We start from the raw sequence: 24,655 nt of genomic DNA on the forward strand, positions 1-24,655 counted from the left end.
TTCAGTGTAGGAATGCCTTCCCCCCCCTCACCCCCCCCCCCTCCGCGCTGGGTGCTCAGCTTTAGAGCAAACAACATATGAACTCTGAATTTAGGAACTAGACACGGTCCCGCTGCGGTGGCTCTTGGTGTGCACGTGCCTCCTCCTGCTGCTAATTTAATTAGTCCATTAGCACGTTAGCATACGTTAGCGCCGCGTTTTGCTGAGCTGACGGCCAGCTTTCCGCCTTGTCGAGAAGGTCACAGGAAGCGCTTGTCTTTATGGGGGGGGCGTTAGGTTGGGTGGGCTGACTCAGGCTTTTATTCCGCGCCGGGACGTCCAGTGGCCGGCATTGAGCCCTGGAGCGCTCCACGCCCATGATAAAATTAAAAACGTCACGCCCGCCTGCCCGCCTGCCTTCAGTGCTCCGGGCCCTCAGGTGCTCATTCATTAGAGGACTTCCCTTCACTCCTATTATTAATGTGAGCACAGCACCTCTTCAGCACAGGCTAAATATTTAACTGATAATCTACCTTAAGAAAAGTGCAGAGCTTAATGAAATAATGACTAAATCCAACAAAGAAAAACCACTGGTGGGAGAAGTCATTTTTTGTATGTCACCCAAAAAAAAAAAAAAAAGGCGAAGGTGAGAAATGTGGCCTGGTGCTGTGCTGTGGGGAGAGCTAGGGCGTGTGTGTGTGTGTGTGTGTGTGTGTGTACACACTCCCCTCTCCCTACGCCCTCCGCTGACGCTGCCTCTCCCCCCCTCCCAGACCTGTGTGCCCTGCCACCATGTTCTGGAAGTTCGACCTGCACACCACCTCCCACATCGACAAGCTGCTGGACAAGGAGGATGTGACCCTGCAGGAGCTGATGGAGGAGGAGGACGTGCTGCAGGAGTGCAAGGCCCAGAACCGCAGGCTGCTCCTCTTCCTCAGCCAGGACCACTGCATGCAGGAGCTGGTCACCCTCATCACCCGGGAGCCGCCCGAGGACATGGAGGAGAAGATCCGCTTCAAGTGAGGCCCCCAAACGCCCAGGGGGAGGGGCAGGGGGAGGGGCCCCGAGCGCCGAGGGGGAGGGGCAGGGGGAGGGGCCCCGAACAACCGGGGGAGGGGCAGGGGGAGGGGCCCCGAGCGCCCAGGGGGAGGGGGAGGGGCTCCGAGGGACAGGGAGGGGCCAAAGGAAAAGGGGGTGGGGCTGAGAGAAAGAGGAGGGATTTAGTCATGGGGGAGGGAGCTATGTAAAAAGGGGTGGGGCTTAGAGAAATGGGAAGGACAGAGGTTGTTGATAGACCGGGGGAAGGGTTGGGTCAAAGTGAGAGGGACTGAGAGTGACTTGGATGGGACTGTGTGTAACCACATAAGCATAAATCTCCAAATGCATGCCCAGACCAATCAGATCTTTTTTTTTGTGTTGGACATTAGCAGATTCAGAATAGTTGTATTGTTGTTCCTCGGTTAGCTTGCGATCTGAATTAAGAAAAGACACTGACGAGCCAACTGTGTTATTTATACAACTGCTTTATGGCCTATGACATCTGGCTGGCTTATGTCCATTTATTACACGCACTGGAGCAGTCACTGTTTTGTAACTGAGTAAGCAGTGTGAATCTCCAAGTTAAGGGATGCTTTACCATCCCATCTGGGAAAATTTGGTTTCCATTACTGTGCCTTAAAACGTGATGACAGTACACACCGCAGAATTAAAAAAATGAATTAATAACCACATCAACACAACACAAATTTAATTCTCAAAAACAGAACTGTGTTGCTGTTCTAGTGGAATGTGAGTCACAGAATCATAAAAATGGCATCCTAGCAGATTAGCTGCTCAGAACGTGAGTGCGTTTAGGTCACTGCTTTCGAGCGCTGTCATTATTAGTAACTGTGTTATTATTTTGATGCTACAACCGCCTGCCAACCAAAAGCGAGCACGCCCATGGTTTTGGCAACGTTAAAGACTCCGTTACCACAGCTGGAAGCCCAACCCAGGTCCCCAGAAGAGCACGCCCCGTCGACTCCCAACATGCCTGGTCACGTGACCTGGGGCTCGTGCAACTGCAGAACCGAACAGGACTGAGTCCGTCCTGCGCTTCGCTGAATCTGCGGTCGCTCAGCTTCTGTCCACCTCGTGAGCACGGACCCCCCCCCCCACCCCCCCCACCCCAGACTCAATGCCCTCGCAGACGGGGGCTCGTCCCAGGGGACCACGGGGCCCGATTCTAGGCCCGGGGGCCTCCGAGGCGTCCGTCAGCCCGTGAACCGGCCCCCGTCTCCGGCGGCAACGACCCCTCTGTCTCGCCGAACAGAGAACTGAGCGCCTGACCCCTGACCCCTGAACGCTGAACGCTGCGGACTTTGTTATTTTGACGTGATCTCTCAGATGAGGGGTTCAGGCGCTCGGACCCTGTACCGCCTGTACCGTCTTCTCCGCGCGCATTCTTTCCGTTTGAAGACCGTGAAGCCGAGCCTCGTGACCCTCGGGCTATTAAAACTGAGCAGTGCGCATCTTTCTGGGTGACTTGTGTTCCGTCGTAGCTTAAATTTCACACCTCTTTTAACTTCCTGAGCAGGGCACTACACGAGCAGAGACGGCGCAAACCAAGCAGATGATCAGCCTCTCCGCTGTGATTTAGAACTTGAGCTGGTGGGGTAATATGGGGGGAGTCGGCTGGTTTTTTCTGGGGGGGGGTCGGGGGCGGGGGTATCCTGCTGGTGCTCAGGAGGTACATTAGAGAATGACACTGCACCGTGCAAAATCAATTTCACTCAGATCTTGCGCTCATTTTCTCCAGGAGGGGAAATGAGTGGAAGATCTTTTGAAGTCGTCTCTTCAAAAATTGAAAATATACCACGCAGTCCAGGGGGGGCGGGGGTGGGGGTGGGGGATGTTTGCATTTTCAGAGTTTGGTTGTGTTGCCACGGCTACCTTAGCCACAGTGGTCTTCAAACGCGCTTCGTCATAGCGGTCCTTGAAGTGGGACGCTGTCCTCCCCTCAGACCTACACCCCGAAGGTGGCAGACATATTGGCTCCCCTCCCCCGATCTGGAAACTATGAATAGCCAGCCGAGTAGCCGCAGGGTAGACATGAACGGCTCTGATATCCCTGCGTTCAGGTCGTCCTTATGAAATTCAGGGCGGAAGCCTCGACCGGAGCCTTGTGGAACACACTGAGCCTTGCGGAACACACTGAGCCTTGCGGAACACACTGAGCCTTGTGGAACACACTGAGCCCTGTGGAACACACTGAGCCTTGTGGAACACACTGAGCCCTGTGGAACACACTGAGCCTTGCGGAACACACTGAGCCGTGTGGAACACACTGAGCCTTGCGGAACACACTGAGCCTTGCGGAACACACTGAGCCTTGCGGAACACACTGAGCCTTGTGGAACACACTGAGCCTTGTGGAACACACTGAGCCTTGCGGAACACACTGAGCCTTGCGGAGCACACTGAGCCTTGTGGAGCACACTGAGCCTTGCGGAACACACTGAGCCTTGCGGAACACACTGAGCCCTGTGGAACACACTGAGCCTTGTGGAACACACTGAGCCCTGTGGAACACACTGAGCCTTGCGGAACACACTGAGCCGTGTGGAACACACTGAGCCTTGCGGAACACACTGAGCCTTGCGGAACACACTGAGCCTTGCGGAACACACTGAGCCTTGCGGAACACACTGAGCCTTGTGGAACACACTGAGCCCTGTGGAACACACTGAGCCCTGTGGAACACACTGAGCCTTGTGGAACACACTGAGCCCTGTGGAACACACTGAGCCTTGCGGAACACACTGAGCCTTGCGGAACACACTGAGCCCTGTGGAACACACTGAGCCTTGTGGAACACACTGAGCCTTGTGGAACACACTGAGCCGGGTTTGGTAGCCGCTCCGCTCTTTCACGGGGGAGCTGGCCCTGCCGCACATGCCGGGTCTCATTTAGCGTTTGACCTCTCGCGTGTGTGTGACCCCCCCCCCCCCCCCCCCACGATGACCCCTGACCCCTGGGCGGCGTCTCGCTCTGATGACATAACCGCACGGGGGAGGATCGCGGTCAGAAAGGCAGCCCCGGAGCCAGGCCATTAGTCAGCTCTGTTTTAGATGTGGCTTTTTTTTGAGTTTGGAGCCTGATCAAATTCTGCAGCAGAGAGCTAGCATTCCCTTGGGGAGATAGTTCAGCATCCGGGCCAGAAACGCCATGAAACTCTGAAGCACGAGGACCCCCCCCCCCCCCCCCCCGAAGGGAATTTGTACTCTTCATTATTAGTGGCATCATCAGGAAATACCATTACGGTTTTCACTTTGTCATTTCATCAGCTTCTGGTCCTCAGAGATAAATTAAAAGAAAAAAAAAAACTTTTCCAAAGTTTTCTTGTGGGTGACAACAGTGGATCAAAAGTCGAGGCAGGTCGTTCTGAGTTCACGGGATATGGAATACGACCTTTGCTTTGTCCTTAACCGAAAAACTAATCTGGCAGCTTGATGGGGCCTTTCCAGCTTGTCCCGTGCATTCTAGAAGTCAACGGTGCGTTTTAAATAACCAGAAAGCTCTGGCTTTTAATTACATGTGTGGTGTCAGCAATTTTGAAGGAACCGATCTAGAATAGAACCGTAAGGTTTTAGTTTTTTTTTTGCTTCAGACCAACTGGTAACCTCTGAGTTTTTCAAGCTTTCCCATCCTTTTGCGCTCCAGATATAGGCGGCCAACACGATGCCTGCAGCACTTTGAGGCTGTAACGGGCTCTGGCTCGGCCTGCACTACAGCTCAGTGATTTAGCGGCTTGACTTTTGCGGGTCAGGTGGTGGGGCTCCTTCTGGGGGGGGGCAGTGGGGGGGGGGGGGGGTGCAGCTGGCACAGAGGAAAGCTTGCCCACGCCCTGCCACACACACAGGCGAGCATGCCAGGCCTCAGAAGAAGGGCCATTGATCTTCTTTCCCTTCTGAACAGGCCTCTCCTGCGCACACTTCCTGTCCTCTCCCTGACCCTCTGCTAGCCCAGTCCAGTACTGCGCTGTGGCTGGGGGGCGATTAGCTCTGGGGGATTTGTTCTAATTCAGTTTGGTTCCGTCTACTGAGCGAGCGAGACGCCGGACCTGTGCCAGGGGGTGCAGCTGGCTCTGTGTGTGTGTGTGTGTGTGTGTGTGTGTGTGTGTGTGTGTGTGTGTGTGTGTGTGTGTGTGTGTGTGTGTGTGTGTGTGTGTGTGTGAGTGTGAGTGTGAGTGTGAGTGTGAGTGTGAGTGTGAGTGTGAGTGTGAGTGTGAGTGTGAGTGTGCGTGTGCGTGGCCGTGCGTGTCTGTCTGTGTGCGTGCCTCTGTGTATGAGTGAGTGAGTGAGTGAGTGAGTGACTGAGTGAGTCCATGCGTGCATGTCTGTCTGTGTCTGTCTGTGTGCATGTGTGTGTGTGTCTGTGTCTGTGTGTGTGCGTGGGTGTTTGTGGTTGCGCGCGCGTGTGTGTCACAAAAAACGTGGCAGCCCTAATGTAAGGTTTGAATTGTATTTGTACGCCAGTTACTCCCCCTCCCTCCAGTACCGTGGTGCTCATTCACAGTCCTGCAGCGCCCATGGGCTGAACCGCGCTAGTCTTACCTGGAACACCTCCGTCTCCTTGCTCTCCACAGAGGCCTGGGGAGCCAGGGCCGTCCCCCGGTGAAGAGGGACGCGGGGATCGCTGTGACCCTTTAACAGGCTCCGCCCGCAGGGTAGAAATCGTTGGGTTCGTTAGCAGAGAGAGCTTGTTAGCGGGGCGCTAATGAAGACAGAGCCGCCAGGATCTGAGCCGTCGGTTCAAAGCGGCCGAGCCCGTCGGGGTCGTTACCTTCTTATCTGGCTGGGATCTCTTTGCAGTCGGGCAATCTCAAATAATTAGAGCCGGAAACATGCTTCAGATCATTTATTTTTCCTGCTCCCACCCCCCACCTTCCCCCAGTCGATTTTCCCTTCCCTCCCCTCCCCGTTTAACAAAGGCACGGCTCTTTGACTGCAGTATCAGATAGGGGGGTGGTGGGGGGCGCGGGATTGGGTCAGCCGCGATTATTCATCACGCAGGGTTGTAGCACCCGAACATCCCCCTCCTCATGTTTCATGCGCCAAAGGCGGCGATGTTTCCAGGCACGGTGTGGCGTCTCGTTTCTTCAGGACCTTCGGTCCGGGTTTGTGGAACGTGCTCTGTGTTCGCCCTTTCTCACGGTGCTCCCCCCTCTCCCCCCCCCCCCCCCATAGGTACCCCAACATCGCCTGCGAGCTCCTGACCTCGGACGTGAACCACATCAACGACAAGCTGGGCGGGGACGAGTCTCTGCTGGAGACGCTGTACGGCTTCCTGGAGCAGCAGCCCCCGCTCAACCCCCTGCTGGCCAGCTTCTTCAGCAAGACTATCGGCAACCTCATCGCCCGCAAGACCGAACAGGTGAGGGCCCGCGGGGCCCGGGGCCGAGCCTGCGCTCCACTCCGGGGCCCGGGGCCGAGCCTTCGCTCCGCTCCGGGGCCCGGAGGACCCCCGCGGGGTCCCCCCCTAAACCCTAGCGTGCACCCCAAGCGCTTCACCACACGTTTCAAAAATAATTAAAGATGAAAGTAGCATGAACATGGAAAAAACCCAAACGCCGTAAAAATTGTCAGAGGCCAAAATATATTAGACGCGGCTGTACTCCCCACAGCTTGTCGTAAATCCAGCCGACCGTAATTTCCTGTTCTTTTCATCTCCCTCGTGACTCGCACGAATCATCCGTACGTGAGTTCGCGGAAGGGCATTAGGACGGAGCTCACTTTTGACGCGAGATGAGTGTTTACACGTTTATTGTGGTTGGGGCCGCTGTGACTTATGGTGGGTACTGCTGCTACAGATTCTCTACACTTATTCTCGGTCTCTCTTAACACTGAACCCAAAATGTTCCGGTTTAATTCAACAAAGGAGCATTGCCAAAGACTCTAGCGTTGGTAATTGATGTTCTGTCATCATTCACGCCTCTTCCTGAATATTTCTAAGCTGCAATGTTGCACCAGAAACTAACATTGCACTAGAAATTGTTTCCAAGTGGAACCTCCAGAAATAGAAGTGATGCAGAAGCTGGCCATCTGGTTGTTATCGAAGATCTAGTATCTTCCACGGAAGGCCACTTTTTGAATTCAAACTGCCGAGGTCACAGGTGTCATACTCCAGTCTTGGAGGTCCGCAGTGTCTGCTGATTCTTTTGGGGCTGATTCTCGGCACAAGTGTTTCATTTAAGTCATTGATTGGCTCAGGAATCCACACCCCATGTTCCAAAGGCCTTCATTGGCTGCTGATTGAAAGGAAAACACTGCGGCCCCCTTGGGATTCAGTTTGACCCCCCCAAGTCTGGGGGTTGGGTGGTGACCTTCTGTGCTATTTTTTTGTGATACGGCCGTCGAGAACGCTTTTGCCAAATCCACTTTTCCCTCCTCCAGGTCATCACCTTCCTGAGGAAGAAAGAGGGCTTCATCGGCCTGGTGCTGAAGCACATCGACACCTCCGCCATGATGGACCTGCTGCTTCGGCTCATCAGCTGCGTGGAGCCCGCCCCCTTGAGGCAGGAGGTCCTCGCCGTAAGTCCCCCGTTACTACTGAGGCACGCGCACAGGCGCTGCCCCAGGGTTGCGAAGCCCTAAAGAGGTGCCCCACCCTGGGCAGAAGGTTCTAGAAGCGCTTCAATATCACACATCCAGACTGGCGTCGGGTAGATATGTAGTTAATCCAACAAATGAAGCACAATGCTCTTACTTCACCCTGTGCTATTACAGTATATTTTGCGGTCTTGTTTATGTATTTAATGGCTTTTTTATTTGTTTTATTTGAGGCGACATTACGGGACGCTCTGTGATTGGTGGCCTTGGTTTTGCCCCGTGTCTGTTTTTAAATGTTAAACTTTGGGTGCCCTTGAATGTGCCCGCAGCGCTCCTGCAGGGGTCGAGTTGAGCACCCCTTCTGCAGGGCGATGGGTAATGATTTAATGGGCCCTACTCATCTCTAAGTATTGTGGACCAGTGGCTTTGAGTAAGGCAGAAGTATAACGCTCGGTTTTCAGCAGGTGAGAAAGAGGTGATTTAGATCTGCGAGAGAAACGGAAGCCTTGCGTGCGTTCAGAAAACATTCCGGAATCCGAGGAATCCACCTGGAGCGAGCGTCACGCGCTCCTGTGCTGTAGCCACGCAGGTGTTGTTTTGGCTTGCAAATGCTGACATGCATGCCTCCCAAATGTTTTTTATTTTTTTATTTTTTAAATTCTCTGAGAAAAGAAAAAATGCCAATGCTCTTCTGATCGACTAGTCATCGGCGCATCATGCGCCAAAACGCCAGTGATCTCTCTGCTGGTTACGCATGTCAGGCTGGCCTAACAGACCAGCAGTAAACGCCATTAGCCCTCCAGACACCCGCCCGTTTCATTGATAGCAGAGAAAAACACACACGGGAGCAAAAACTGTGCTGATCGGCGAATAGGGAAATTAATACGTGTGTTAAGGTACTATTTGAATCGTTGCATCCGTATTTGAATTTATGCACAGTTTGAATAATCTGTTTATTTGCATTTTAGATATTAATGAATGTACTTAGTCATGTATTGGTATCGGCACATTTCCTAATCCATTTTTTAACAGGACGAAACATCTGGTGTAAATGTGGTCACTGTTATTGTTATTACTGAAATGTGATGAGGTGTAAGGTGTGTGTTACTCAGTGTTTTTTATGGTCTGTCCTCCTCAGTGGCTGAACGAGGAGAAGTTGGTTCAGAGGCTCGTTGGGCTCATTCACACGGGCCAGGACGAGGAGGTGAGTCTGGGACGTCCCGCAGCTCGTGATAACACAGCGCACATTCATAAGGTTACCCTGCCCAGCGTCTGTCCCCAGCAGGACGCAGGACTCCCCGCACGTGGAGGACTGCAGCTGAAGGCTCTGTTACTGCCCGAAGCTTACTGGCAAACCCGCCCTGAGAGTCGCTGTGCTCATTGTACACGCTCGTTCGCACACGCTAGTTCGCACAAGCTCATTGGCACATGCTCGTTCACACACACACACACACACACGCTCACACACACACACACACACACAGACGCAGTCCCAGTCGCGTGTGGAGCGAGGCGCGTTGGTGCCGTGTTTGCGGTGCAGCGGTGATGTAACCCGTGACACGCGGCGATAGGGACGCGTTTGTGTGTGTGTGTGTGTGTGTGTGTGTCGCACGCTCCGCAGTGACCAGACATCTCTGTGATATGACCATGTGTTGAAGGGCTGCCTCCCTTCCGTTTTTGTTTTCTTTGTTTTCCTCGTCTCCTGTCGATGTGATGATGTGTGTGATGTGCGTTTGCGCCATGTGCTCTGTGAAGGGAGTCTGCAAAGAGGATTGATATCGGTGTGCCTGTGTGTGTGTAGTTGTGTGCACTCTCCTTTGTTTCCTGTTTTTTTCCATTTTATTGTCTTTATTGATGTTCTTTAATGCTTATTTTATGTTCCTAAAACAACTTAAATTACGAGTGTACAATAAATGAAAGTAAATGTGTGCATGTGTGCGTGTTTGCTCTGCAGAGGCAATCCAACGCTTCACAGACCCTGTGTGACATCATCCGTCTGAGCAGAGACCAGGCCACACAGCTGCAGGAGAGCATGGAGCCGGACCCCCTGCTCGCTGTGCTGGAGTCGTGAGTCCTCCCCTAAACCCTAAACCCTAACCCCTTCACCATAAACCCTAACCCCTAACCCCCTGCTCGCCGTGCTGGAGTCGTGAGTTCACCCCTAAACCCTAAACCCTAACCCCTACACCATAACCCCTAACCCCTACACCATAACCCCTAACCCCTAACCCCTACACCATAACCCCTAACCCCTACACCATAACCCCTAACCCCTAACCCCTACACCATAACCCCTAAACCCTAACCCCTACACCATAACCCCTAACCCCTACACCATAACCCCTAAACCCTAACCCCTACACCATAACCCCTAACCCCTAACCCCTACACCATAACCCCTAAACCCTAACCTCTACACGTAACACCTCACCCCTAAACCCTAAACCCTACACCATAACCCCTAAACCCTAAACCCTAGCCCCTACACCATAACCCCTAACCCCTACACCATAACCCCTAACCCCTAAACTCTAACCCCTACACCCTAACCCCTACACCATAACCCCTAACCCCTAAACCCTAACCCCTACACCATAACCCCTAACCCCTAAACCCTACACTGTAACGCCTCACCCCTAAACCCTAACCCCCTGCTCGCCGTGCTGGAGTCGTAAATCCACCCCTAATCCCTAACCCCTAAACCCTAAACCCTATACACTGGCTATTTACCAACCGAAACTGTTCTGATCCACTCACATACACTGGCTGTATACCAGTCTGACCTGTACTGATATACAGTAAGGCAGTTAGGGAGCCTCCTTTAAACAGCTGCGTACTGCGGAGGGGACCTGAGGACCCACAGGTGGCTTTTCCCACTAAAGTGCTGCTTTTTCAGAAAAGCCTTGTTGCCTGGAGGCTGCACTTATACGTTCTTCCTGTTTTAATTACCCACATTTAATCATGGGATTGAGATTAATTACAGTGATAATAATGAGCTTTTCGGCTGCTCGGTGCTCCATCAGTAACGAGCTGATTGGAGGACAGCCCGAGCTTGAATTTGGACGGCCCGAGCAGCCGGCAGGGTCCTCTCCCCCCTCCCCCCCACCAGCTCAGAGTCCTGTCCCCTCACCCCCCCCCAGGCAGGAGAGCGTGGAGCAGCTGCTGAAGAACATGTTCCCGGAGGAGAAGAGCGAGGCCTGCATCGTCAACGGAACTCAAGTGCTGCTTACCTTACTGGAAACCAGGAGGCCGGGGTGAGTCGCCCGCCTCGCCCACTTTGGGGTTCCCGCGCGAGGGCGGGCACAGGGGTGGGTGTGGGGGCGGGCACGGGGGCACTAGGTCACATGGAGCTGGGCTCAGGGTCAGGAGGGTAAGAGTTTGAATCCCGTTGTAGAGGCACTTAGCCTAATTTAATCTCTCTCAGTGAATAATTTAATGGCGGTCTGGGGAGGGGCTCTTATCTGTGTGAGTCTGTGTGTGCGTGCAGGCACTCGTGTCTGTGAGTGAGTGAGTGAGTGAGTGAGTGACTGGCTGACTCTCACTCATTGTGTTTATCTCCTTTCCTCCTGTAGGTTGGAAGGGCTGATGGACCTGTGTTCTCAGGGATATGAAAGGTCTTACACTGTCAACAGCAGCATACTACAGGGCATCCAGCCTCATCTAAAGGACTTCCACCAGCTGCTCCTCCAGCCCCCCAAGGCAAGACCTTTTAGCAGAGCCAATCTTCCCCCTCTTCCTGTTTCACTCTTCCCTCTTCCTGTTTTACTCTTTCCTCCTTCCTGTTTCACTCTTTCCCCCTCTTCCTATTTCACTCTTTACCCCTCTTCCTGTTTCACTCCCCCCCTCTTCCTGTTTCACTTCCTGTTTCAATCTCCCCCTTTTTCTGTTTCACTCTCCCCCTCTTCTCTCCCTCGCTCCCTCTCCCAGAGGACATGGAGCTTTCCTTTCTCTCTTAACCGGAAGCAGAGGAGATGGCAATTACACTTCAGAGCGCCCAGCAGAGATATCTCTGTCAGTCTCTGCCAGCTGTGCTGATTTTATGGCTTTTATAGACAGACTAGTTCTGTGACTACAGTGTGCTTGAATCGAAGAGAAAATCCCTGTGTGGACCCTGCACTTCAAACATATCGTTTCTCCTGCACTGCACAGAGGACCTCACAGAGGACTTCCGTTTTGAGTTTGCAGACGTCCTCTCTAACACGGCCCCCCCCCCCCCCCTTCGCTAACAGAAAGCGGCGATGCTGACGACGATCGGCGTGCTGGAGGAGCCGCTGGGGAACTCGCGGCTGCACGTGGCGCGCATGGTGGCCTCCCTGCTGCAGGCCAGCACGCCCAGCGTCAGCCAGGAGCTCTGCCGCCTGGACACCGTCGACCTGCTGCTGGTGAGTCCCCGGAGCCTCGCGCGCGGCCGGCCGCCGTCCGCGGCGTGCGTGTGTGTGTGCGCGCGCGCGTACGCTCCAGGCGTGTCCCGTCTCACCCGAAAAGGGTGCGGGTGCCGGTTTCTGTTTCAGTACGTTTGTTCGCTCCAGGGGTGTCTGGTCTTGCCAGAAGAGGGCCGGTCTGGGTGCTGGTTGTTCTTTTAGCCCAGGACTTAAACCCAAGACACCTGAAGACCTTTAGTAGTTAACTGGTTAAATCGAGCGTCGGAGTGTTGGGCTAAAGCAAAAACCACACCGGCCCTTTTCTGGTAAGATCGGACACCCCTGGTTTACTCGTTCCAAAGCCGCTTCTGAGGTGGGTGTGACGAATGACCGCAGCTATGAATAACTGGCATCGCTGCAGACCGCGGATGCCAGAGCGGTGGCATGGAGCAGCGTCGCGTGTGGATGTGTAAGCGCAAGGCACGATCCTCTGGCCTAGTGCATGACGCAGGTCTGCATGGGAAATGTAGTCCCAATGCCCACAGTTTAATGTGGAACCGCCTTACGGTGGTCTCCCGAGTCATTTAATTACTCTTCCTGTATTTTCTTTACGTGCTTAGCTGATTGGGGCCTGGAAATCGACCGGACTCTTTTGGGCATTTGGAAAGCAACCCTGGGAAAGTGTTTATTTGGACGTGCCAAGAACAGCAGCAGTCTTCGCGGGGCTGAGTTATGAACGCTTGATGCGCAGGCGAATGTCAGGCTTCATTATGTGATGGGAGCACCCCAGGTGCCTTTTTAAGGCAAGAGGACACCGTGTGTCTCTGGCACAGTCACATCTGCCTCTCCCCCCTCCCCTCTCCCTGTCCCTCCTCCCCCCCTTCCTCCCCCTCTACCCCTTCCCCCCTCCCTCTCCACTCTCCCTCCCCCTCTCCCCCCTCCCCTCTCCCTGTCCCTCCTCCCCCTCTCCCTCCCCCTTCCTCCCCCTCTACCCCTTCTCCCCCTCCCTCCCCTTTCCCCCCCTCCCCTCTCTTCTTTCTCTCGGCAGGATTTGTTTTTTAAATACACCTGGAACAACTTTTTGCACTTACAAGTGGAGCTGTGCGTCGCTGCCATCCTGAACCACGCGTCCCAGGAGGAGAAGGCCATGGGCACCCTGGGGCAGGAACAGGGGGTGGTGCAGGGGCAGGGGCAGGGACAGGGGGCGGGGCAGGAGCAGACGCAGGGGGAGGGGCAGGGGTTGGAGCAGACGCAGTTGGCGGGGCAGGCACAGGGGCCGGCACATGGGCAGGAGCAGGGGGTGGGGGTGGGGCAAGAGCAGGGGGTGGGGGAGGGGCAGGGGGCGGGGCAGGATCAGGGTAAGGGGCCGGAGCAGGGGAAGGGGGAGGGGGAGGGGCAGAAGCAGGAGCAGGATAAGGGGCAGAAGCAGGGGCAGGGGCAGGAGCAGGATAAGGGGCAGGAGCATGGGCAGAAGCAGGGGCAGGAGCAGGGACAGGTGCAGGAGCAGGGGAAGGGGGAGGGGGAGGGGCAGGGGCAGAAGCACGGGCAGGAGCAGGAGCAGGGGCAAGGCGAGGGTGGGGCCAGCCAGATGACCGGCCCGGACACGCCCGACGCTTCCGGACACAACGTCCTGATTGCTCACGTAAGAGAACGAGACTCCCTTTCCTGTCCTCTGCCTGCATAAGCTCCTCCCTTTCTCATGATAAACTCCTCCCTCTCACACTAAACTCCACCCACTCTTGTGCCAACATCCTCCCTCGCGCATGTGTAACTCCATCCTTTCTTTTTAAAATCTCCTCCCTCGTACTAAACCACTCCCTCCTGCTAAACCCTTCCTTCTCTCGCTCCAAACTCCTCCCACCACTTTAAACTCTTTGTCATGCAAGGAATCCATCTATCCTCCCACCATTGTCATGCAAGGAATCCATCCATCCATCCATCCATCCATTATCTATACCCGCTTATCCTGGGCAGGGTCGCGGGGGGTGCTGGAGCCTATCCCAGCGTGCTTTGGGGCAAGAGGCAGGATTACACCCTTGGACAGGCCGCCAATCTGTCGCAGGGCACACACACACCACCGTTCGCTCACAATTCACTCACACACTCTATACTATCATATCATTTTTTGATGAGTTCCTGCTGACCGAACTGTGGTTGATGTAGGGGCTTTTGGGGACGTGGTCTAAATGAAGAAAATAAGACATTGAGTATCTCCAGAGCAGCTTTCACAGGGCCTCCAGGCCTTGTCTCGTGTCTGTATCACCCCGCTCTGTTTGATTGTATTTTCGCTTGGAAGCGGTTCCCCCTGGCGCCTGTAACCTGAGTCCGCTGCGCATGAGGAGCCTGTGGCCGGGCCCTCCCACGTCAACATGGCCGCCCGCGCGCGCCCGCGCGGCAGTGGGCGACGACCGCGTTAGACCGGCCTCGGCGGTCGACCCGTCTTTCGCGAACGCGGGCGGTGAAAATGTCACCTGCACTGAAACTGGCGCTGTTGAGACCACAGAAAGTGAACCATCACCATGAACTCGTCATCTTGCACCGAAACCCTCCTCCTCTTTTGCTACCATCCTTTCATGTTTCACTGTTTGAAACCAGCGCGATTATGAGAGATATGCTGCAGAAAATAACTGAGATTCGTGTGCGTCTCCGTGGTGTAATGGCCCCCTCTTGCTGCCGGTTAATGGGGCGTGTCCGTCCCCTCGGTGGGCCGGGGGGGGGCAGGGGGTGGGGGGGACCCAGGATGAACGGTAAGGGCCGTAAGCGCGTCAGGGCTATTGTGCGTTAGCCACTCGGTTAGCCTCAGATTTTCACTGCGCTGGCCGTTGTTCAGGCCCGGGCTGACTTTCCTCCTGTGAGATGGAGGGAGTTTATCCGTTATCCCACGTGGGTGGTGTTGAGCTCGCTTACACTACTCTTCAATCTGATCTGTGTGTGTGTGTGTGTGTGTGTGTGTGTGTGTGTGTGCAGCTCTTCCAGAAGTGTCGATTGGTGCAGCGGATACTGGACGCCTGGGAGGAAAACGACAAAATTCAGTAAGAGCAGCCGCACGCTAACGCTAACCCTGTACTCTGTTACACAGGTATCTGCAGTAAGAACAGCCATATGCTAATGCCAACGCTAACCCTGTACACTGTTACAGTTACACGGGTATCTGCAGTAAGAACAGCCAAATGCTAACGCTAACCCTGTGCACTGTTACAGTTACTCGGGTATCTGCGGGCTAATCCAGTATTAGCGTGTCAGAGTCAGAGTCAGAGTCGGCCCCATTGCGTTCAGCTCAGGAGGTCAGAAGAGAAACCTCTCTCTCCATAAATAGGCAGGCAGTATCAGAGAGCCAGCAGCAGCAGGCCAAACACAGAGACCACATCCAGCACTAATAATATCACTAAAGACTCTCTATAAAACCTAGATGCCTCACCCTCTGGGCCGTGTGTGGGAAAACCCTCCTCCTGAAGTGACATCACGGGGAGCTCATTCGATTTAACAATTTCCAAACAGCGGCAGGAACCTTTTTTTTGCTGAACCGTGAAGGGGACCTGTCTCTGGTGATAAATGTTCTCTGCTGATACTCTCCCTTGCTTGAAATTGCCCCCCCCCCACCCGCCCCACCCCCAAACATGCTCCACTGTCACTGTCCCGAGAGCATGTTGATTTTTGTTACCTGGCTGGCTGTTGGTTTTTTTTGTTTTTTTTTGGCTGTTTGCGAGTGAGGTTTCTGCGCTTGCTGTCCCAACTTACAGGGCTGAGGGGGGGATGAGGAGGGGGAACATGGGGCACCTGACCAGGATAGCCAACGCCGTGGTGCAGAACATGGAGAAGGGCCCCGTGCAGGCCCAGATCGCCGACCTCATCAAAGGTGCGAGCGTGTGTGTCTGTGTGTGTCTGTGTGTGTGTGTGTGTGTGTGTGTCTGTCTGTCTGTGTGTCTGTGTGTGTCTGTCTGTCTGTCTGTGTGTGTGTGTGTGTGTGTCTGTCTGCGTGTGTGTCTGTCTGCGTGTGTGTGTCTGTGTGTGTGTGTCTGTCTGCGTGTGTGTGTGTCTGCGTGTGTGTGTCTGTGTGTGTATGTCTGTCTGTGTGTGGGGGGGAGGCAGGGATTGTTTTAAACCAGGACACATCCTTGTTTGAGGATCTACTCTCTTTTTGGTCATTTTTAAGTTTGCATGTACCTGTGTGCGCGTGAGAGCCTTGTTTATGTGTCGCTGAACCTTCTGATCTCACCCGTTTCCCCACGCTGTCTCTCACTTTATCTCCTTACACGTTTTTTAGGCTCGTTCTCATTGGTCAAATTCAGATGTGGGTGGAGCATACCATTTAAGCTCGAGCCCATTCGAGACAACGTTTTGGATTTTTGGGGAATTATTAATGTACACCTGACCCACCTGACAGTGCAGTGCAGTAATATCCATGTAGTTGCTTTGACCTGCCTGCAGGGGGCGCATCGCACCAGGGAAAGCAGCTGTGAACACTACCAGGGGTCTTTCTGAGACTGTCAGCATGCCGTCCATTTGCATTTCTTCCCCTGTGTCTTCTGAATAAACCTATTACTTTACAGCAAAAATAACTCCTAATTTAAAAAGAATTACGGTACTCAACATACAGTTGATTAGCTGTTAGTTCGTGTTATCTGTGGTATTTGGCTCTGAGCACAGGGTTCATATATGACAGTGCGTCAGTGTTCGGGTGTTGTGTGGGCGGTCGGAGGAGTCCCCTCAGTCGCTAGCGTGCGCTAATCTCCGCTCTGGTGTTACAGAGCTGCCAGAGGACTGCAGAGGACGCTGGGAAAGTTTTGTGGACGAGACGCTGACAGAAACCAACAGGAGGAACACCGTGGACCTGGTGAGCGCGGAACGCGCATTTCATGCATTTTACGTGTTTTGCACCTTTGAGTATGTTTTGTATATCTTGTACTCTGACTCAACGCACGTGAGAACAGCTGGAAGTGAAATGCAAAGGGAGCATCCGCTGAAAGGACGGGGCCTTTGTGTTCTCAGGTGAGCTCGCACCACCTGCACTCCTCCAGCGAGGACGACGACATGGAGGGCCCCTTCCCCAACGAGCTGTCACTCCAGCAGGTGGGCGGAGCTTCAGGGCAGAATTTTTTAAAGTCCTGTATTCCAGTTTTGGATCCTGTTTCAGCCAATGGAATCGTTTTCCCTTTTTTTTTTTATTCCGTAGGCGTTTTCGGATTATCAGATCCAACAGATGACGGCAAACTTTGTGGATCAGTTCGGGTTTAACGACGAGGAATTCGCAGAGCACGACGACAACATCAAGTGAGATTTTATTATACTGCTGTGCATGGATTTGTTGTAGGTCCTTATACATACAGAGTTCCTAGTAACATGAGTATTTCCACTTTATTATGTTTAGTTGGAAGGATATCCTTTGCTTAAACAGTAAATTGCATATTTTTCTTTTTTCCAGTGCCACTTTTGATAGGATTGCAGAGATCAACTTCAGTTTGGATGCGGATGATGACAGCGTAAGTCCCTTTCTGTCGTTAAATAACATCTGCTGCGGCTGCAGGCGATTTGCCGCACTGAAGAACCAGACATTTTGAATCCAGACATCGGCCTCCTGAATACAGACACACTAACTGTCCTCAAAATCTGTTGACTGACCCCACACAGAGCCCCCTCAGAATGTGATTGGCTGGTCCCACACAGAACACTTCTGATTGGCTGCTCTCTAGTAGGGTTGCCATGCCGTTGGTAGGGCAGAGAATGGCCAGGGTCGGCCGTGTGACGGTGCGTAGAACCTTCCGGGTGCTGACAGTTTTTATTTTCGCAAACGCAGGCGAATTCTGCCGTGTTCGAGGCCTGCTGCAAGGAGAGGATACAGCAGTTCGACGACAACGAGGAAGAGGAGGACATCTGGGAGGAAAAGGAAATTAACTATGCAACACAAGTCAGATCCAGAACAAGGTAGACTGAGCGTTTCACCTTAGTCGGTTAAATGTGTTTTAATACATTAAATATGCACATTACATTGCAGTCTGATCCAGAGCAACTTACAAAAGCAGAGGACATCAATGTTACTCTCATGAATTTGAAAACCGGTCTGTTCCTCAACCAAACGATCATTCATTATAGAATAAGGCTGCTGACAGAAAGCAATGAGAGTGTACACCACTCACATATAGTTAAAAAAGAAACTACAATACTATGGAACTCCAAACTTAATTTCCCAGAAGCCCTTGCACACCCTACTCTCTTTGTTGGCCTAATTCTTTTGCCCTGGTTACTCCGGCTGCCCTCCTGCAGGTTTGGGGTCTCGCGCACCTCCGAGGGCTCCTCCAGGACTGACATGGAGAACGGGGAGCGGGGTCGGGGCGCCGGTTCGGGCGAGGAGGAGGCGGAGTCCAAAGAGAGCTCCACCCACACGGAAAACAGCAAAAACGCCAGCCAGACTGAGGCCAAAGAGGCGGATTCCACAGGAAGTGAGTGACAGCGGACCGTCTGGCTTCTTTATCGTATGTTCTTTTAATGCATCTCCTACAAATAATCTGCCTTCATATATGATCACAAACTTACACTGAACATCTTCAAACGGTGACAGAGTACACTGTTCAAAAAAAACTCAATTACAAATTTTAAGCCTTACATTTTAATTAAATTTCAGTTCATCTCTTTTCATTTGAATTTCAGTTAATCTATTCTAATCTTGTCTTTATAATTATACCCTTGCTGCAAACCATTTCATTTTTATGAAAGGCCTTCTACTTAACATGCTTGTGCAAGTGATATAACTGCACTTTATATGTGTGTGAGCTACCTCCCACAAATTAAAACAGAATGAAATAGCACAAAAATCTGCTTCCGCCACATATTATTTTGTTGTAATAAAACTGAGAGCTTGTGGCTGTGTGGGGACATTGCTTTTAATCATTAAGTAGTAGTTGGCTTGTTGACGTGGGAGGTGTGATTTGGTAACTGTCTGACACCTGAAATCAGAGAAGACTGGCCTCATACAGAGGCATGGCTGTAATGCATGTGAGAAAACTGCTTTGAAAACAAATGCTGGCCCTACCCACAATGCACCACTGCTGTAATTCACTAGTTTGTTAAAAAATGACCTTGGAGAAGCCTGCTGCACCCAAACACGGAACTCAGAAACACACAGAAACACAAGCTCTCTCACATATACCGTCTCTCTCATACACTCTTTCATATACTCTCTCTGTGACGCACACACATGCTTTCACGTACTCTATCTCTCACACACTCTCTCTGTTACAGAAACACACGCACGTGCACACACACACACACACACACACACACTGCACATTAAATGATATGGGAGGGTGAGTTAGCGGCATATCTCTGTATGTAGCTGTATGTAAACCTCATCTGCTTCAAGACAACTTTTAATGCTTTGCTAGCACAATATCCCTAATGTCTATATTATCAGTAACATAATATGCTGTGTTTTTGCACAGGCCCAGGATGGACGGCCAGCTTCGAGGACGCTGTGAACTCGAAGGCCCCCGCCCCCGGCGCGGCGGCGGTGGACGTGGGCGCCGGACTGTGGGACTCCGCCTCCCCGCAGCGAGACTCCGCCCACATCGAGGACAAAGGGTGGGCCAAGTTCACCGACTTCCAGCCTTTCTGCTGGTGAGTCAGGAATGACTCAGAAGCGCAATGGCGGCTCGGGGGGGGGGGGGCCGGATCCTTCTAGAAGGCAGGCCTGGCTCTGAAGGGTGGAGCGGGCGGTTCCAGCGGCCGGCTCCATCCCTGGCCCTCTGGTCACGGTGTCCTTGAGCCCAACGCCCAGCCCCTGACTGCTCCCTACGAGCTGGTTGGCGCCTTGCTTGGCTGCTTCTCGCTGTTGGTGTGTGAGTCTGTGTGTGTGTGTGTGTGTGCGTGTGTAAATGGGTGAACGGGTGAGAGGCATTCATTGTGAAGTGCTTTGTGCAGCTGTAGTTGCTGGAAAAAGCTCTCTATAAGTGCAGTATATAAATGCCTTATAAATGCAGTCCATTTACCATTTCATCATGAATGATATGGGCCTGCAAGACGCAGTTCCTGTCCAGCCTCTTTGCTATTGGACACTCACATTGCTCACTGAGCCACTTGCGCCAGCTTGCGTGATGCATTTTGTCCGTTTGTATGTTTGGATATACCTTCCTTATGGGTACAGTGGCAGCATCCGAACCTATTGGAGTCGAACCTATAACCTTCTGGTTCCTAGTGCACATACCCAGCAGCCTCACTACTACCTTATTAAATGCTGTTGTTAATTCATGTAGGTTAATTCATGTGAGTGGCCGGGGCGGGGGTGTAAGCTGTGTCTTCTGGGGCTCTTATTTTGGGTTTCTGCAGCTCAGAGTCCGGCCCCAGGTGCAGCTCCCCGGTGGATTCCGAGAGCACCGATTCGGAAGGGCGTCCCAAACAGAGCCAGGATAAGAGCTGTGAGTAGAGGTCCCGTCCCAGGGGCCGGGGGGCCTGGGGGCCCGGGGGCCCGGGGGCCCGGGAAAGCGCGCTCGGTAGCTCTGCAGTGAAGCACTGCCGTCTCCCGGGAGACCGGGTGTCTAAACGAATCATTTATGATCAAACGAATAATTTACGAGCAAATGATTTTTGATCACGTCATGTACGTTGGAGAATATTTACTTCCGACAAAAAAAGAAATATTTCCACGGTGCTTTTGTGCAGGAGTGTGTAGCAACATTTGTGTGTGTGTGTGTGTGTGTGTGTGTGTGTGTGTGTGTGTGTGTGTGTGCGTGCAGTGAAGGGCTCGTCGCCGTGCGCGTGGAACGTGTGTGTGGCCAGGAAGGCGCCGCTGGTGGCCTCGGACAGCAGCTCCTCCGGCGGCTCCGACAGCGAGGAGGATGAGGAGGACAAAGCTGACATCGTCACGGAGACCATCACCACGGGCGCCGGCAAGGAGACCATCAAACTCACCATGGACGCCAAAAACGAGAAGGCGGTCTTCACGAGGTACGGCCGGCCCCGGGTGGAGGCCATCCGCAGCCCTGAGTGGGTCGCGGGTAACCCCCGAGAAAGAGACGCCCGAGAGGTCGCTACCGCCAGTTTAGTCATCCAATCAGGCGCCAGATTGAGACGTACTCATACGATTTTGTTTTGCCTCAAAGGCTCAATCGGGCCAATCAGCTTTGAGCCAGCAAGGACCGTAATTCATGAGCCTGGCCTCTTCCAGGCTCTCTGTAAACCACCAATGACCTCAAATGGGGGACCCAAAAAAATGGTTCCACCAAGACAGTGGGTTGAATCAGCTGGTTAAATGCCTGACCAGATTGAAAGCCTTCAGCCTCTATGGCCCTCCAGGACTAAGCGACTGTTCTAGAAATGACTTAGTCCCTCATTTCTTGTGTAGGGCAGCCCAGACAGCAACAGCTGGCTGTAGTACAGTCGATGGTCAGATCTACGACGTAACGTCAAGTGACCTGTTCCTAGAATAGAGCCACAGTCACCCAAGGGTGAGCCGAAAGGGATGAAGTCCTCTCCTAAAATGAAACTGCATAAAGCCGTCTGGTCCCGAGGGACGTCAGGCCGTATGTTCAGCTACTGCCCTCTCCGCTGTCCCAGTGATGGACCCCCCAGCCCAGAATCAGATCCTCACTAAAAAGAAGCCGCGGCTAGCGGCGCTGGCTACCGAGGATCAGAGGCGGACAATCCAGGTTCAGAAAGTAAAAGTTCATCCCGGGATTTTGTTCCAGTCACCTGGATTTGCTAAGGAGCACCATTCTTCAGCCAGGAGGTAGAGCTAAATCAGCTGGCTGAGTTCAGGGGTGGATGAAATACACGGCAGGACTTTTACTTTCTGACCCCTGGAATGTCCACCTCTGCCGAGGATGGGCGTGCTACCAAGGTCCCCCCAGCTGACAGAGGTGGCAGTTGGGTCGGCCTATGTTCATAGTTAATCGTCTCAGATTGGGTGGAACAAAAAATTTGAACAAAAAGAAAATACTTAGCTAGGTAGCTCCTCCTTTAGGGCTGAGCCCCTCGAGGCTCCACGGTGGAGGCTCCCCTTCACGTTCCCAACGGCTGACTTGCCTTTGCCTTCGGGCTGCGTGAGAGTTCAGTCTCAGAATGTGAACTCGGAGTGAACCGCATTCTGGGACGGCATTCTTCCAGCCGTGAATTATGTTGTTTTTTCTTGCCCGTTTTGCTAAAAGCCTTCGTGCTTTAAAAAAAAACAAAAAAAAAAAAAAAACTACTGCCTTTTGTTCCTGTTAATATCTGTAAGTGCCCCCTTCTAGGACAACTGTCATTTGCGTATTTACTCTGACTGTCTTTTTAAAAAGTCATAAGCCATGTTATTGGTTAGTGTATTATCAGTATTTACATGATTGGTTGAAATTTCCCTATTAACTATTGCCTTTATGTGTAGTGCTGCTATGTACTGCTCAGGAGGAAACTGCCCTTTGGTCATTGAAGGGCACTTAAATGCTAATGTAGTCAGGACCCAGTTTAATTGGTCACTGAGCATTAATGATGTGTGTGTTTCATGACTGTGTGAATGTTGACTGTGTTCATTAATATTTCTGGCACCGCCCGCGGGCTTGGCTCCCGCTCTAGCAGGCCGGACACGCACAGGTACTCAGACTGTAGACCTTCGTAGAGAAGCTCGGTCATCTCTCTTGATTTTTTTTCCCGCCTCTTTTTTTTTGTTTCTCAGTGATGTGTATTTGGCTCGATCCCCCCATCAGTAGAGTAGATGTTGTTGTAGGAGCACGTAGATGCTTTTCAGTTCACTTGTGAATTGTCCTCTGTCCCGTCGTCTCCTTCAGTCGCTCACCACCCTTTGAAAAGAGGCAGCGAGGGATTGATTGGAATCTCTTAAGTTTGATTGCTTGACATTGGCCGGCCTGCGCACCTTCGGCTGAACGTCTTGAGGGACGGAGGGACAGAGCTGTTCACCTCGCACAGTCTTGTCCTGTTTTTCTGTTTCAGAAACTGAAAGTAACGGAGAAATTGCTCGCCAGTCGCCACGGCGATAGCCAGCACTGGCTCCGTTCACTTTACAGTAAAGCACCTCTAAATGTACTCTAATGCTCCGTGTCACCAAGGAGCCAAGGGGAACACCTCGGGCGTTTCAAAGCCCTAAAAAAAGGGGACCGATTGGATACCCCGGCTCCGTAGTCTCTGAACCAATCAGAGGCTTGCGTGTCACTGAGGTGGTGACCGCCTTGCGGCTTGACATTCGCGTCGAGCGTGGCGCGTGCAGTTACAGCACAAGAGTACAAACCCTTAACGCTGGCATTAGCTCGTCCTGCTTCCGCTCGTGCCGTCATTACTGTATTTCAGTTACGCCGGTAAGCCAGTTCTCCTTACTGTATTTGTTACTGTGTTTTGAAGTGAACACTCAGTGATTTGTGTGGGGAATCACAGGGGAAAGCTCTGGAGGGGGAAGTGTGTTGTTTGCTTGGCTTGTGCACTTAGTCGGAATACATTACAGAGCACACAACAAAGAGAAAAGCACACTCTTAGAAGGATAGCTGGTCTTCACCATCACAGAATCCTTCAGATGTAGCCCGTGTGTAAATAAAGCCTGTGTGTCTATTTTCATACGTAATTATATCCTGGCATAAGAGGAAGCTGGCCTGTAATTATGGCCCACAGCTGGACAGAGTTGTGTGAACCACAGATCAGATTTCCTGGTTTATGAGAAAAGGGGCGGGACTGTTGCCGAGCGACGGGGGGAGAAATGAAAATGACGGACCATAGAAATGAAAAGGGCCCTTTTTTGTTGTTTTATCACAGTGCATTGCCAACTGTAAGTTTTCGGACTCAGCTCTTGACCCCTCACCTCTGACCTCTGACCTCTGGGGGGAGGGGATGAATCTGCATGAATCTATCTGTCAGCATGCTGCACCATGTGTGGGAAGTCCACACGTTGCCATGGAGCTGTTGTGCACACACATGGTCATCCTGTCACAAATGCACACACTTTTCTCACCTGCTCTATGTATATACACACACACACACACACGCGCGGGTAGGGGAAACGTCAGAGAGCGGGGGTGCTTTACTGTACTCTACATGCATTTGGTGTGAGCTGTTCTTACAGTGCTCTCTCTTTCTCTCTTTCTTCTCTTTCTCTCTTTCCCCCTCTTTCCCTCCCTGCTGCGGGGCTCAGAGTTTTTAGGCCTGCAGACAGAGGGTATGTAGAGAAGGAGGGACTGCTGTGTTTGCGATGGCACACTGAATAATGCACACCTACAGGGCATTGCCTCTGTACGGGAGCATGCACAGGCCTTTCATTCATTTGAGCAAACAAGGTCTCAAATGCCTGCATTTTCTTAACTTTCTTAAAGGAAAAAATGTCATACAGGACAAGATGCCTGAGCAGTTTAATTAAGCTAAGTGCAAATGGAATCTGATTTTATCAATCAAGATTCGCAAGCAAATTGGTTAATCATTACCCTTTGAAGTGTAGGTTTTTTGAAATGTTTTTTTCTCTCCAAAATTCTAAGTCAGTGTTTTAGAATGCTGCTTTGAGTCACCCAGTAGTGATTGTGACCTCAACATTAGAATGTTCAGTTAAGAACATTCTAATCACGTATTTGTACACCTTGAACGGTTAAGGTAATGCAACCCATTTAACTGGTGCCACAGTTGTCACAGGTGTGACCTTTAACCTTTTTTCAGTGTGCTGTTGGCTTTCATTGGACTGTAGGATTTCGGCACGCTGTGGCCAGGCTTTCTCCGCACACTGTGGCCAGGCTTTCTGCGCACACTGGGCTGTCGGTGTTTGGTAGCTGT

General features: G+C 52.4%; 1 protein-coding gene across 1 annotated transcript in view; it reads left to right on the top strand.

Annotated features, from left to right (window-relative positions):
- The window catches only part of LOC118231856 (serine/threonine-protein phosphatase 6 regulatory subunit 2-like), a 45,295-nt gene that overhangs the window by 17,986 nt on the left and 2,654 nt on the right, over window positions 1-24,655 (top strand). The window contains exons 3-25 of the mRNA XM_035426176.1: window positions 753-998; window positions 6,207-6,393; window positions 7,413-7,550; window positions 8,707-8,772; window positions 9,523-9,635; window positions 10,709-10,822; window positions 11,141-11,267; window positions 11,798-11,950; window positions 12,978-13,118; window positions 13,281-13,571; window positions 14,897-14,961; window positions 15,670-15,785; window positions 16,678-16,763; window positions 16,919-16,999; window positions 17,103-17,200; window positions 17,352-17,409; window positions 17,724-17,851; window positions 18,191-18,366; window positions 19,366-19,540; window positions 20,249-20,337; window positions 20,656-20,866; window positions 22,469-22,486; window positions 24,030-24,053. Coding sequence (XP_035282067.1) covers window positions 772-998; window positions 6,207-6,393; window positions 7,413-7,550; window positions 8,707-8,772; window positions 9,523-9,635; window positions 10,709-10,822; window positions 11,141-11,267; window positions 11,798-11,950; window positions 12,978-13,118; window positions 13,281-13,571; window positions 14,897-14,961; window positions 15,670-15,785; window positions 16,678-16,763; window positions 16,919-16,999; window positions 17,103-17,200; window positions 17,352-17,409; window positions 17,724-17,851; window positions 18,191-18,366; window positions 19,366-19,540; window positions 20,249-20,337; window positions 20,656-20,866; window positions 22,469-22,486; window positions 24,030-24,053 — 2,882 coding nt within the window. The 5' untranslated portion in view covers window positions 753-771. The remainder of the gene's footprint in view (window positions 1-752; window positions 999-6,206; window positions 6,394-7,412; window positions 7,551-8,706; window positions 8,773-9,522; window positions 9,636-10,708; window positions 10,823-11,140; window positions 11,268-11,797; window positions 11,951-12,977; window positions 13,119-13,280; window positions 13,572-14,896; window positions 14,962-15,669; window positions 15,786-16,677; window positions 16,764-16,918; window positions 17,000-17,102; window positions 17,201-17,351; window positions 17,410-17,723; window positions 17,852-18,190; window positions 18,367-19,365; window positions 19,541-20,248; window positions 20,338-20,655; window positions 20,867-22,468; window positions 22,487-24,029; window positions 24,054-24,655) is intronic.

The sequence above is a fragment of the Anguilla anguilla genome, chromosome 7, assembly GCF_013347855.1.
Source record: "Anguilla anguilla isolate fAngAng1 chromosome 7, fAngAng1.pri, whole genome shotgun sequence".
NCBI classification, from domain to species: Eukaryota; Metazoa; Chordata; class Actinopteri; order Anguilliformes; family Anguillidae; genus Anguilla; species Anguilla anguilla.